Raw genomic sequence first — 13,306 nt, 5'->3', positions numbered from 1 at the left:
GGGTTTCATCCCTCCGGGTATGAAACGCAGCGAAATTGGAAATTTTCTGTTGCATTGCAATATGACTTGATATTAGGGAAGATTAAACACATTATTGTCCGTATACAGATCTAGCACTCTACTGTGCAGCTGTTAAAAATATTTACAAGGAAAAGTTCACTACAATACTAGATATATTGATGAACATTTTGCAAAAAAAAAACAATTTAGTAGAATATTCAAAACAGTTTGTAGAACTGTAATCCTTCCCCCAGTGGCATTATTGATCCGACTTTTCTCATACTCGTCACTAGGGTCTTCAAATTGAATCGACTAAAGTACAATGCGTAGAAAATTATCAGCTAATACTAAACAGATCAATTCTTCACATCAGTCAGTATAAATGAAATATTAGCATGTGTTGGAAATTCAGCAATCATTATTACAATAAATTCAGATAGTCATCCAAATAGAAAACTTATTTTTTTCAACTTGTTCACTTCAAGTTCTGAAGCCTTCAATTACTTCTCTAAACAACGATAATTACTTTCCAATTGAATAAAATATTGAATCAAATTTAAATTAAATTGAATTATCGTTTCACATTGGTTGCAATAATATCACTGGATAAGCTTAATGAGTTGAAATAGATATCGATAAGTTAAGTTTCAAATATTACTTTAGTCATTAATTTCTGCATCACATAGATGTTTATAGAGGGCTAGTTTGATTTAATTTGTATTTAGGATTGCTGTATTGAATTATTATTTAATTCATAGACTAATGTACGTTTCCTGTACTATTATTCAATTGATTGTATATTTGCATGAAATTTTAGCAAAATTTTCAAATGTTATTAATCATGATGAACTATATTATACAATAGACTCGATCACAACGATGTACGATAGAGATTAGTGTTTGATTTATCAGTAAGTTGAAAAAATTCATCTCAAAGTTGATTAATGTTTTCGTTGAAGTGGATGCATTTACCAATAAATCCGTGGCACTGATACTCTATTGATGCATTAAGTGGAAGAAATGACTTTTACTATCTGTTCCACAAATTTAATATCAAATCTCCGAACTTTATTACTGATCTCTTGAAAGGTATTACTGTACATACCAAATCTATTTTTATATCAGGCAACTGCAAATGTGTTGAAAACGGTTCTAACCGTTTCTTGTTTTAACTGTTATCTGTATTCAATTTATCAAACTTTTTCAAAGTTGAATCATCTAATTATTTAGAGATTGATAATTGTTCAACCAACATTCAAGATTTCAATTTATGGAAAACTTAAGTTTATTGATCCACAAATGTAAAATCAACGTTCAACATATAACAGTAGACTGATATAAGAATATATATATATAGAAAACACTTTAAAGTTTTATAATATAAATATAAACAGGATACACACGACACGGATAGATTAAAAACACTTAAAAACTCACATTTAAACGAGAATTTTCACATAACAGAAGACACTTTAAAGTTTGTAATATGAATTAAAACAGGAGACATAAGACAAAATAGATTGAAAACACTTAAAAACTTACATTAGAAATGGGGGAAATTTTCGGGAATTGAGTTCCCTTCCTCAACTGAGCAGACTGCAGTTTGAAATCCAATGGTCGTGTGACCACAGAGTATGCACGGACTCTGTGGTCACATGACCGTTTGGATTTCAAACTGTTTCTGTTAAGTGCTACAAATATATATATATATATAATATATATATATATGTATGTATGCACTTTGGGGGCCCAGCCCCCGAAAATTCTCGTTTAAATGTAAGTTTTCAAGTGTTTTTAATCTATCCGTGTCGTGTGTATCCTGTTTTTATATATATATATATATATATATATATATATATATATATATATATATATATATTATATATATATATATGAAGAAGTAGATTTATGTAATGAAATATGAAGATTAATATAATAAAATTCAAGTTTGAAATATTATTTGAAAATTTGAGACTGAATTAAGAGTTTAAAACAATATAATATTAATTAATAATTATTAATAAACGCAATTCCTAATTAAATTCTGTAAACCACCACGAAGACTTCTACTACTGCAAATACTGACAACAGGGTTAACAGCTAGATGAAAATTCAATGAGATCTACTATTGAAAAATTAATTAGGATTTTCGTTTAATAATAATTATTCATTAATTAGCATTCGAAGAAATGCGATTTCTAATTTTATTCAATCAATATAATATTGATTATAATAGATATTTTAAAATTATTTTTCAACAATTGTACCAGAGTGTTTGCTTTCTTTTGTACAACATAAGCTGTATGCACAGCTTATGTATATTAAATACATATATTTAAAAATATATACTATACTTGATAAGTATGGTTTTATGAATACTGTTGTTAGGCTTACGTACAAAAAGTTCTTGTTTTCGAACTCGTAACTCTAGAGCTCGTTGCTTTTTTATGGTCACGCACAAAAACCATTCTGTTCAGTTATTACTGATTTGTATATCTAGCAGTAAAAATTATCAATCCGTTGATTGTATTTTACTGCGTTTGTTACTAATTTTATCATGATATGGCTTCATACACATATCTGAAAGGTAAGACTTAAATTTAATTACTTCATCCATCTCATTTCATAAATGCGTTTAACCTATCCTATCAAACTTTCTCACTGTAATTTTCTCTACGAAATCTTTAAAATCTGTTTCGCTTCATGGAAAGTCTAATGCATATCTTGTTTTATAACAGGTAATGATTACATATGGGGAACTGGAAAAGTTGGAGTGCGATGCGAGAGTAAGTAAAAATTATTGCACTTAAATTAAACTTTTTTATCGTTAAGGATTCAGTTCGAACTTCATTAATGACCAATTATAAATATTAACTTATTTTATATAGCCTAATAAAATAAACAAATTTTAAAACTTAAATCCAATTTTAGATATTTATCAGTCTAGTCAATCTTGAAAAAAATAATGAAGTTATGAATGATGGAATCAAATCGTACCACTGTTGATGTTGTAAATGGTATTTGAGAGAAAAATGTTTGTTTGAAAATAATATTATTCAGACTTATTATATGTTAAACCTTTCTAGTTGTAAAGTTTTACATAGCTCTGACTGAATTGAGATTTTGCAAAAGAATGCTCCCTATATTATATCCTAAATATAGGCCAACGTATCCCTTTCATTGAAGTATTGTCATATGGCTATAAAAAATTGTATCTTTGAACTCGGTGATATAAATAAAATTATAGAATCAAGGACACTGCAATAGCCTCTATAAGTAATAAAAATATATCAGCTACTTGAGCGAGATGATTTTGACATGAATTTCATTTTTACTTTATCAACTTTTCATCTTCTATGCTTACTTGGTTGAAAGACTTCCTTGATGTGAGATACTTTTTCACAATTGCCTTTATGTAGTCATATCAACTGTTTTAATAAATCTAATACATTATTATATATTGTTTACAATGTAATTATTTGCATGGAAAGATTATTAAATTGGTTATGTCATTTCTCTTAAGATTTTCAAACACGAAAATAAGACAAGATTATTAGGCTTAGTTGCGCGTATGTTTGTTGAAAATTCTGCTGCCGTGAAATTACGTCATCTCATTATCAGATTAGTTCGTTGGCTCTGGCATTGATTCCGTTAGATGACATTACTTTACGGCGACTAAATATGAAGTGCGGGAATTAATTTTTGAAACATAAGTAAAAGATGAGATTCTTATTAGCTGTTTATCAAAATAATCTGATTATTCTATGGCACTAAACTTGCTTGATTATCTCGTTCTCCTGGGCTTTATGTTACCTCAACATACGTTATATTCCCATGCAGTCGTCTCAAATCTAAATTGAATTCCAGATCGCAATTTACCATTAAATTATTACAACAAACACTCCCTTCCTCTTAAAATGGTTGCCAACATGTTTTATTATTGCTATGTCTCAGTAACACTTGTGGTTATAAACCAGCTTCCCTTCTCACATCATTGAGCTCACTGTTATTTACAACCCATCAACTTACTGTGGTTTATTTCTGAACTTGGTTCTCTTTGTACGCGGTAAGTAGTGTGTGAAATTAAATGTATGATTTATTGTGTTCAGACGGATTAATACAGTGGTAGGAGTGAAAGTTCTATTACAAGTTTATTGTTTTCCTTATAAGAAATAATTTATCGATAACTGAATACATTAATCTGCCCACCTAACCTTAGCGGTAGTCGCTTAGTATTGTAATCGCCCATTGTAATTTGGATTATTTTAAGAACGCACTTCAGATATTTCCATTATCTAGTAACACTATACTTATGAATCCCCCAAATATTCGTTCAAAAATATACTGCTGGTCATGAATCATTCCTTCAATACGCTCATGTCTATTCTTTCTAATTCCACATATTCTATCAAACTAATGGATATTAGAGAAACTAACATACTCAAAAATCTAGAATTTTTTTAATGCTAATCGCTCACGATAAGATAAGTGTAAACTGAGACATTAAATATTATTGAAATAAGGACTAATTGACTAATCGATTTGTGCTGCGTCGTAACCATCTATGATAAGTTAATTTGAATTTCGTTCCAAAATTAGTTATTATAGAAATTAACTCAACTTGTCGACTCACAATTATTTTATCACTTAGTGGATACTACCCAGTCTAGTTCTATTTCATCAAAACATTAGCAATTGACCTTTAACATTATAATTATTTGACTTAAAAGGAAAATACTTCTTCGTTGTAATTTTGTCACAACGAATGGAGGTATTTTGATCTTCATCCTCTACATAATATATTGTATTTTTTTAAATAAAATAAGAATGGTTAATTCTAAATTAATAGTATTATTTAATCAAACATACAATCAATTTCAAAAATATATTTTCCAATTTGCTTTTATTAAAACTTCTCAATCAACTCCAAGCTTTTATTGATCTATACTTTGTTTGATATTCACTGTGTTATATCATCTATCTCTAGATATTGTGTTGTGATTTAACTATGTATGATTTTTCACTGTACCTTATAAAGGTACATACTTTTGTGATGAAATGTTTTGGTCAGTATTTCTAGGGCTCGGTCACACAACGAAATCTGTGATCGCATATCTTAGGAACTCATTGGATCGCAGATCGCTCTCTGTGTGGTCGGGCCCTTATTCCTGATCTAATTTTTGAATTTTGCACAACTGTTTTACTGTAGTATTCCCATAATCTTGTTCTAGTTTCATTTTTTCATTTGTGAGATCTTCATTATTGTGGTGTCAAACCTCCTTTCCTTATACTATAAGTCAGTTGTGACTATAACCATTATAATAATATGATTTTCTATAATATAACTATAACCATGAAAGTTGGAGACATAATCAGGACCTGAGAGACCCCTTTCAGGATCCTTTATATACTTTTAAAAAATCCTCTTCCACTTTTAATTCACCTACCACATCCTGCAGTCTACAATGTAACTCTGATGTGGCTCAAACTGAATGAAGTAACATTATGAAAATGTGATTGATCATGAAGCAAATCTCAGTCCTAGTAGAGTAAAAATAAATGCTTTTGACCTTTTATTTGACTTAAAAAAGGAAAAAAGTTAATCTTGATTGTAATCTTGACACATCCAATGGAGGTATTTGTATCTTCATCCTCTACATAATATTTTTTATTCTTTTAAAAATCAAATAAGTATTGTTAATTCCAATCCAAATCCAATTGAAATAAATTTATAGTAATATTTAATCAATCAAACATGCATTCTGTTTGAATTGATAAAATATATTTTTCAATTTGCTTTTATTAAAAATTATTCAAATGAAAAGCCCTTCCATTTTTAATTCACCTACCACATCCTGCAGTCTCCAATGTAACACTGATGTGGCTCAAGCTGAATGAAATAGCATTATAAAAATGTGTTTGATCATGACCAAAATCTCAGTCCTAGTAGAGTGAAAAATAGATGTTCTACTTTAGTTCCGAGTTCTTCCAATTTTTCATGTTACTTCATTCAGCTCGAGCCTGAAAATGATTAAGATAAACAGTAAACAGTAATAAATCCGAGACAATGATAGCAGTTGGGATTTGTTGTATGATCTCATGCTTTAATAATGATATTGGTTCTAGAAAAAACATTCATCAGTCAGTACAATTTTCATAACTACGTATAGAATTTTGTATTATTGACAATGTTATTGGCGATTGGGTTCTACAGACAGAATCAATGTTGGTTGTGGCTGTTGTTTATCAACTTTCGTCTGCTGTTGTTCTCTCAGTTGCCAAAATTCCTCTTTTCTTCTTCTCTTTTCCTTCTGGTCCTCCCTATTCCATCCTCTTTCACCTCTTCCTGTCGTATCACTGGAAGAGCTCTGAGTCTCCTCTGGGAATTGTTGGATCCAATTCCACTTCTGTGGTATATCCTGTTTTCCAATCGCTTTTTGGAACTCCTTTCAGTTTTGAATGAATTCCTAGTTTACTTCCATTGTTTGAAATTGGTCACAGATAAAATAGCGTATTCAAAGGTTTTATCTTATTCTTCTTCCATCTATATCTATTCATCTTCTATATCTATACTATATAGTCCAGTCAAATGGTCGTTTTTCAGGAAACCACCTCGAAAGAATTTTTCTCGACGGTTCTATATGTATTTTGGGGGCGCTGAATTCGAATCTGAAATTTGCTGACACGCCAGAGGGCGGCTTCACCCCAAAAACCCCCAAAATTTTGGACTTTTTTCAATTTTTCCACGTAAACCTTGAGTTTCTCAAGAAAAATCATTCTCGACAGAATTAAAGAAAATAGAATTTCCAATAAATTGAGTGGTCGCGCAGGACTCTACCGTTTTTGGTTCCGGAGCTACGAATTTTCAAAAAAGGGGTATTTTTTAAGGGTTTTTCAAAATTATGCAAACTCACCACTTTCACCCTATACAACTTGGATATTTCACTAGTAATGATGAAAAACCACACATCACGTGAAAGAGCAATTAATTCTGAATCATAGACGTAGTTCGAGGAGATCTGATCATTCTGTCAAAAGTTATAAGTGTTTAAAGTTTTGATCCTTGACGTATCCTTATGACATACCCCCCCACTAGGAAATACTGAAATTGAATGTTTCTAACGGGTGATTCTGATAGAAAATAACCCTCGTGAGATGATTTCAGCCGAAATATATGTTTTTTTTTCTTTTTTGTTAGGAAGGCCTTGAAAAGGTATTATAATGAAAATTTAGTATTTTGGCTGTAGGACATGATTTTCTATTTTTGGGTGTATTCCCCCTCCCACCACTACTAAATTCGAAAATTCCCAAGGAATCCTGTTTATAATGAATTGTTCTTTCACGTGATGTGTGGTTTTTTTATCTATACTAGAAAAATATCCAAGTTCTATAGGGAAGAAGTGAAATTTTGGGTAGAAATTTTGAAAACCCCTCAAAAATACCCCTTTTTTGAAAATTCGTAGCTCCGGAACCAAAAATGGTAGAATCCTGAGCGACCACTTAATTTATTAGAAATTTTATTTTCTTTAATTTTGTCGAGAATGATTTTTCTTGAGAAACTCGAGGTTTACGTGGAAAAATTGAAAAAAGTTCGAAATTTTGGGGGTTTTTGGGGTGAAGCCGCCCTCTGGCGTGTCAACAAATTTCAGATTCGAATTCAGCGCCCCAAAATACATATAGAACCTTCGAGAAAAATTCTTTCGGGGCTGTTTCCTGAAAAACGACCATTTGACTGGACTAATAATATTATAAAGGAAGAAAATGGCTTAAACATACATCGTACGGGATACGAAATACAAGTCAGAACTACTGAAAACTGAACTGATATTTTTGAATGAAAACTGGTTTCAACACGAAACTGAATTCCTGTATAATAAATGTGGATGTGACAAAAACAAAACTGTATTTTTTCAATTAACTGATGAACATGAAATTTTGCATAAATATTCTTTATTTCCCGAGGATGGTTATAGGCCTATTTACATCTTTGTTGATGAATTAATTATAATTTTAATAATTGGAACAAATTAACTCAATTTTTAATACAAAGTTCAAATGTTTGTAATACAGAGTTCAGTTTGTGAGATCAAATAGTTTTTCTATTGTAAACTATTACAGTTGTTGATACTTTCAATCAATTTATATGTGCTTTTAACTGACCCTTGCGAAGCAAGGGTTACGTGCTAGTTAGTAAGAAGTATTCGGTGATAATTGAAAAGTGGATTTCATAGGGCCGTTGTCATGGTTCCTTTTGTACCTCCCAAATTTAAATTCAAATAATAAAAAATCTGGTGTGGTACACTCACACAACTTTCCTTGCTGATTGAACTGTAAGCCTCATTCGAGAGTAATTTATGGGAGTAACGTAATGACAATTGAAGGCAACATATTTGAAACTACTATCAGACTACTGTATATGTGTATATATAATTGTTTTCAGAGTACTTTTTCCTTTGTGTAAATTGTGAAATTCGATGACTATATTAAAATTCGTCAAAACAGCTGTTCTACAGATGAAATATATCGTTCTTTTTATAAACTGCTCTACCTACCTACCCTCATGCACGAGAAGGAGGTTACAAAGTCCATTTCTCAAGGATGGGGTGGACCCCCCATTAGTTTCCCAGGAAGGAGACTCATGCCAGTTGATAAAGCTGATAAATAACTATACAGGGTATGAATTTGAAAAAAATCGGTCGTCATTTTTGAGAAAATCGTGAAAAACATGTTGTTTTAGTAATTATCCGCCATTTATCTTGAGAATATTACGGAGCTCCTGCAATTTTCCCAGAAATGAAACTCATGTCAGTTGATGGGACTTATAGATGTCGATGGTATAAATTTGAAGAAAATCGTTAGAGCCGTTTTCGATAAAACTGTGAAAAACATGGTTTTTTTAGTAATTATCCGCCACTTTTCCACCATCTTGAATTTTATTGAATTTCTTATCGGGTCCTCATGGTATAAGGACCTTAAGTTAAAAATTTCAAGTCAATCGGTTAATTAGGAATGGAATAATCGTGTTCACAGACATACACACAAACCCACATCCAAAAATCATGTTTTTGCACTCAGGGGACCTTGAAACGCATAGACAACTTGAAATTAGGGTACCTTGAAAGCAATACTTTCCTTACCTATGGTAATAGGACAAGGAAAGTAAAAAAGTAAATAAAGGTGGTCTCAAGTAGAAATAGTTGTGATTCAAGTCATCCCGGTGTATCTGATTCAATATTTAGGGCCGTTTTCAGAGCTCGGGATCTATAAGTTCTGGACTTGCAGAGTCCAGGACTAAAATAAGCTCTCGGGTCTAAATCAACTTTCTGAGTCACTGGTATATGTTCTAAACCCCGGTGTCTATTGAGTTCTCGACTTATTTAAGTCCAGGACTTAAACGTAGAAAACATGAGGGAAATTCACAATATTTTGCTGTTGTATTGTTGGCATTACAGCAAAACGAGAACAGCTGATTGCAGCGGGATAATTCAAATGCTCTCCAAACTATTTTGTAACAATTATTTTGTGAAAATACGTTTTGATTTCTTTGTATGGTGTAGGTCTATAAATTCAAAGCAAAACCTAACCTTTTGAAATAAAAAAATAAACATTTCATTTTACGTTATGCTATTATTTATCATTGATCCTTGCCATTTATTTTGGAATAAACATTTTAGTATGCTACCTATTGAGTTTGAAAATGTATTTTTTTAACTGTAATAATAATAATTTATTATTGTTATATTATTATTAATAATATGTTGAATATGACATCGATTTATAATATTCACATTGGGAGATAAAATTCCAAGGAATCCTTGAACATTTCTAGGTTATGTCACAGTCATAAAATGAGGTTAGTTTTTTTACGCATAATATTATGAAGAACTTTATTCCAAAATAAACTTGCAAACTATAAATTATGAATTCAGATGGGCTAATTCGAATAATTTAGGTATTCCATGACATTTATTTGGCTATCCATCTACTCCAAAACAATAACTGAATTGTGTTTGCTCGTTCAAGTCTAGAACTTGAATTTAAACCCTACCCCAGTCGAGGGCTTAAAATCACGCTTTTTTAAGTCCTGGACTGTACGATTTTTGATGAATCCTCGACTCGGAAAGAGGCGAGAATCTAATTGAAGTCCTGGACTCATAAGCCCTTCACTCAGAAAGCGAAATTATAAACTCCAGGGTCTAACGTGATCTCTAAACTCCAGAGTCTATTAAAGTCCTCGACTACGTTAACGCTCTGACTCGGAAAGCCAATTTTCTGACTCCAGAGTTTAAAGCCAGTTAAAGTCTAGAACTTAGCTAAATCCCGAGCTCGGAAACCGGCCCTAATTTTTTATTCTTGTTGATGGTGTTTAAATTCATATAAAATATATTTTATCTACGACCGTGTTAATGTAAACATTACAGCATCACAATCAATCCTATAACTGGGGTCTTTAACATGGTTTTCGATGCTGGTGGCATCAACATTAAAACACCGTTTCCGATGTCAAGTATCCAGTTTAACAAAATTTCAATTGGTCAAGTTTTCACAAAGTCAAGTATTCAGTTAGACAAAATTTCGATTGGTCAAGTTTCCAGCGTCAAATTTTCAATTAGTCAATTTTTAAGTTTATGAAGTTTTTAGTAAGTCGAGTTATCAATTCGTTAAGATCTCCGTTCTCTGTTCAGTTCTCATTTTGTCAAGTTTACAGTTTGTCAAATTTTCAATTTATAAGTTTTCAGTTCATCAAGTTACCAGATTATCAAGTTTTCAGTATGTCATGTTTTCAATTGTCGAATTTTCAGTTTGTCAAGTTTTCAGTTCATCAAGTTACCAGTTTATCAAGTTTTCAGTACGTCATGTTTTCAGTTTATTGTTCACTCTCACTGAGTACCTTTTCACCTATTGGTATTTCAATCGTTTTACCATTCAGGATAGTTGATTGATCTCTAACCTTACAACAATAAGCAATGGGATACTTTGCTTGAGCGTTCTTAAATAAAATAGTGTATACAACATTTTTATGAGGTCTTTAAAGCACTCTTAACTCGTGTTTTGAAGACCCTTATTATAAAAACGTTGTATAAACTACTATTATTCATTAAGAAAAACTATATTTCCACGATGTATAATTGGTATTAAATATTCTGGCAGTTCATTATATTTCTACATAGTCTACGAAAATTCCTAGTAACGTTGTGGAGTTGGAAAAGGATGGAATTATCTATACAGACAGACAAGGATAGTAAACCAATGTTAATCTCCTGCTGAGTTTTGAATGTGAGTCTCACTATAGACGTGCTATTTTGCTGTGAGTAATGTCAAAATAAATCAGACAGGCAAATGAATGAATCTGCAGTTTTAGGTGGGCTCCGAACCACTAGAAATTTTTTTGAACCTCAGTGATTATCGAAGATTAGCAGATCAGGCCCTGCGAGGGCATCCGACAGCAGTGGGCATCTGTGTGGAGCTCATTGATTGACAATAACGGTCGCTTATCTAATCTGAAATATTGGAGGGCACATCAACTGCGGGGCTAATCCCACTTATTGGAGTATTGTGTATTTACCGATATGTTTTAGGGTTTTTTTTATCATTTTGAACAATTTTCTACTTATTTGAGTTTATAATTCTGTCGAATTTCAATGGACTTTTATACATGTGTTCTATTTATAGATTGAGTATAATGTCCAAGCAGATAGATTGATGGATCGATCATACGTATCTTCTGTCAATCGAATCTTTTGAAGATCTTGAAGTTGAGGATATAAGACTATAAAATAAAACTCAGAAGATAATCAGACTTTTCTATTGAATTTTCGATATCCTTGTCACAGTTTAGTTGTGTAGAATGAAGAATACTCAATGGGTATATTACACAATACAGAATAGGTCACAGTTATAATCGTATTTGAGTAGAGTAATGGAAGTCGTAACTCCACGAGGTCATAGCACAACAAGCACGTGTCATACGTAAATCAATTGGTCGAAATTTCCAATCAACTTCTGTAAGTTTCAACTTCGCGGAACAAACAACATTTAATTTAAAAATTCCAGCTTTTGTCACGTATAGAAGATGAAGAAACTATTCAGATGGTGTTAACCACCCCTGAACACTACTGGTCTAGACGTCTAGTCAATTTTATTCCTCCAAAATCAGCCACGTCAAGTTAGAGAGCTTTATACTCCTGGAAAATTAGACTAATAGTCACAAACAACTTATTTGCTAAGAGAGAGTTTGGGGTGGAGACGTGGAAATGAGTTTTGTTTCACGTCGAACATTGTTGCCCAACGAATTCTCTGAATTGATGACAACTTTGTTTCGAAATTGCAGCTTGCTATTAAACACGCTTTACTGGATACAAAACTTCCATCGAATCGGTTGAAGTGCGGATGGTTTTTAAGAACATGTTCAATGTCTGGTTAGACTCATGTCCAAAACTGAACTCGTCACACGTACACACAGTCATAAACATGATGGTAGATGGTAGTGTGCGTTTTTCAGTCCATTTTTGTTTGGAGTTCTCATGTTATTAAGATATTTCCTACACCGTTCAGAATCACGCACACATTTTTAGAAGCACAGAATGACTATGTTCACCGCAATTTACATAAATCAACCTAAATTGCAATATTCAAATGTAATGAGTGGACCTATTCATTTCTCCAACTTTGGTAAAAGCTTAGTTCTAGGAATGATAATTAAACGAAAACGAAAACAGTCACTTTTTAACAATCAAATTCACATGCACATTATATACTGTTATCTGACAAATATTGTCTTTTACTCACTTGAAGAATATCTGAATACCTAACTTGAATGTAATGTAAATATGCTTTTTCATGTATGATTTTTTATCCAATTGTGTGTACTTTTAAAATTATGACTTACCTATTGCTCTTGTTGTAGCCTGATGGTTAATAACATGAATCTTGAATTACAATTATACATATGGAAATTACTGATTATAAAATATTATATGAAATTATAAATATTTGCAGTAGCAGAAGTCTTCGGGGTGATTTACAGAATTCAATTGGGATTTTCGTTTAATAATAATTATTAATATACAATTATGTCTAATCCGCTTTATGGTCACTCCCTGGATGGTTTAGAACCGAACTGAAATTTAACCCTCAAAAATGACTAACAATGCGTAGAATGCTAAGTCACTACATCAATTTGATTCATAAATTTATAATGATGTTCATCGTTCATTTGTTCATGTTTTAGATTAGAATATTATGATCATAATAAGGATTAAAATTATTATTATTAGCAACCTATTGAATTTCATATGTGCATTAT

General features: G+C 31.6%; 1 protein-coding gene across 3 annotated transcripts in view; it reads left to right on the top strand.

Annotated features, from left to right (window-relative positions):
- LOC111047698 (phosphatidylinositol 3-kinase regulatory subunit alpha) overlaps positions 1-13,306 on the top strand; it is a 149,201-nt gene that overhangs the window by 46,487 nt on the left and 89,408 nt on the right. For all 3 annotated transcript variants that reach the window (XM_022333511.2, XM_039442506.1, XM_022333509.2), the window contains exon 5: positions 2,739-2,786. In XM_022333511.2, coding sequence (XP_022189203.2) covers positions 2,739-2,786 — 48 coding nt within the window. The remainder of the gene's footprint in view (positions 1-2,738; positions 2,787-13,306) is intronic.

The sequence above is a fragment of the Nilaparvata lugens genome, chromosome X (assembly GCF_014356525.2).
Source record: "Nilaparvata lugens isolate BPH chromosome X, ASM1435652v1, whole genome shotgun sequence".
In the NCBI taxonomy this organism is placed as follows: Eukaryota; Metazoa; Arthropoda; class Insecta; order Hemiptera; family Delphacidae; genus Nilaparvata; species Nilaparvata lugens.
This window is presented reverse-complemented; position numbering and strand designations above follow the sequence as displayed.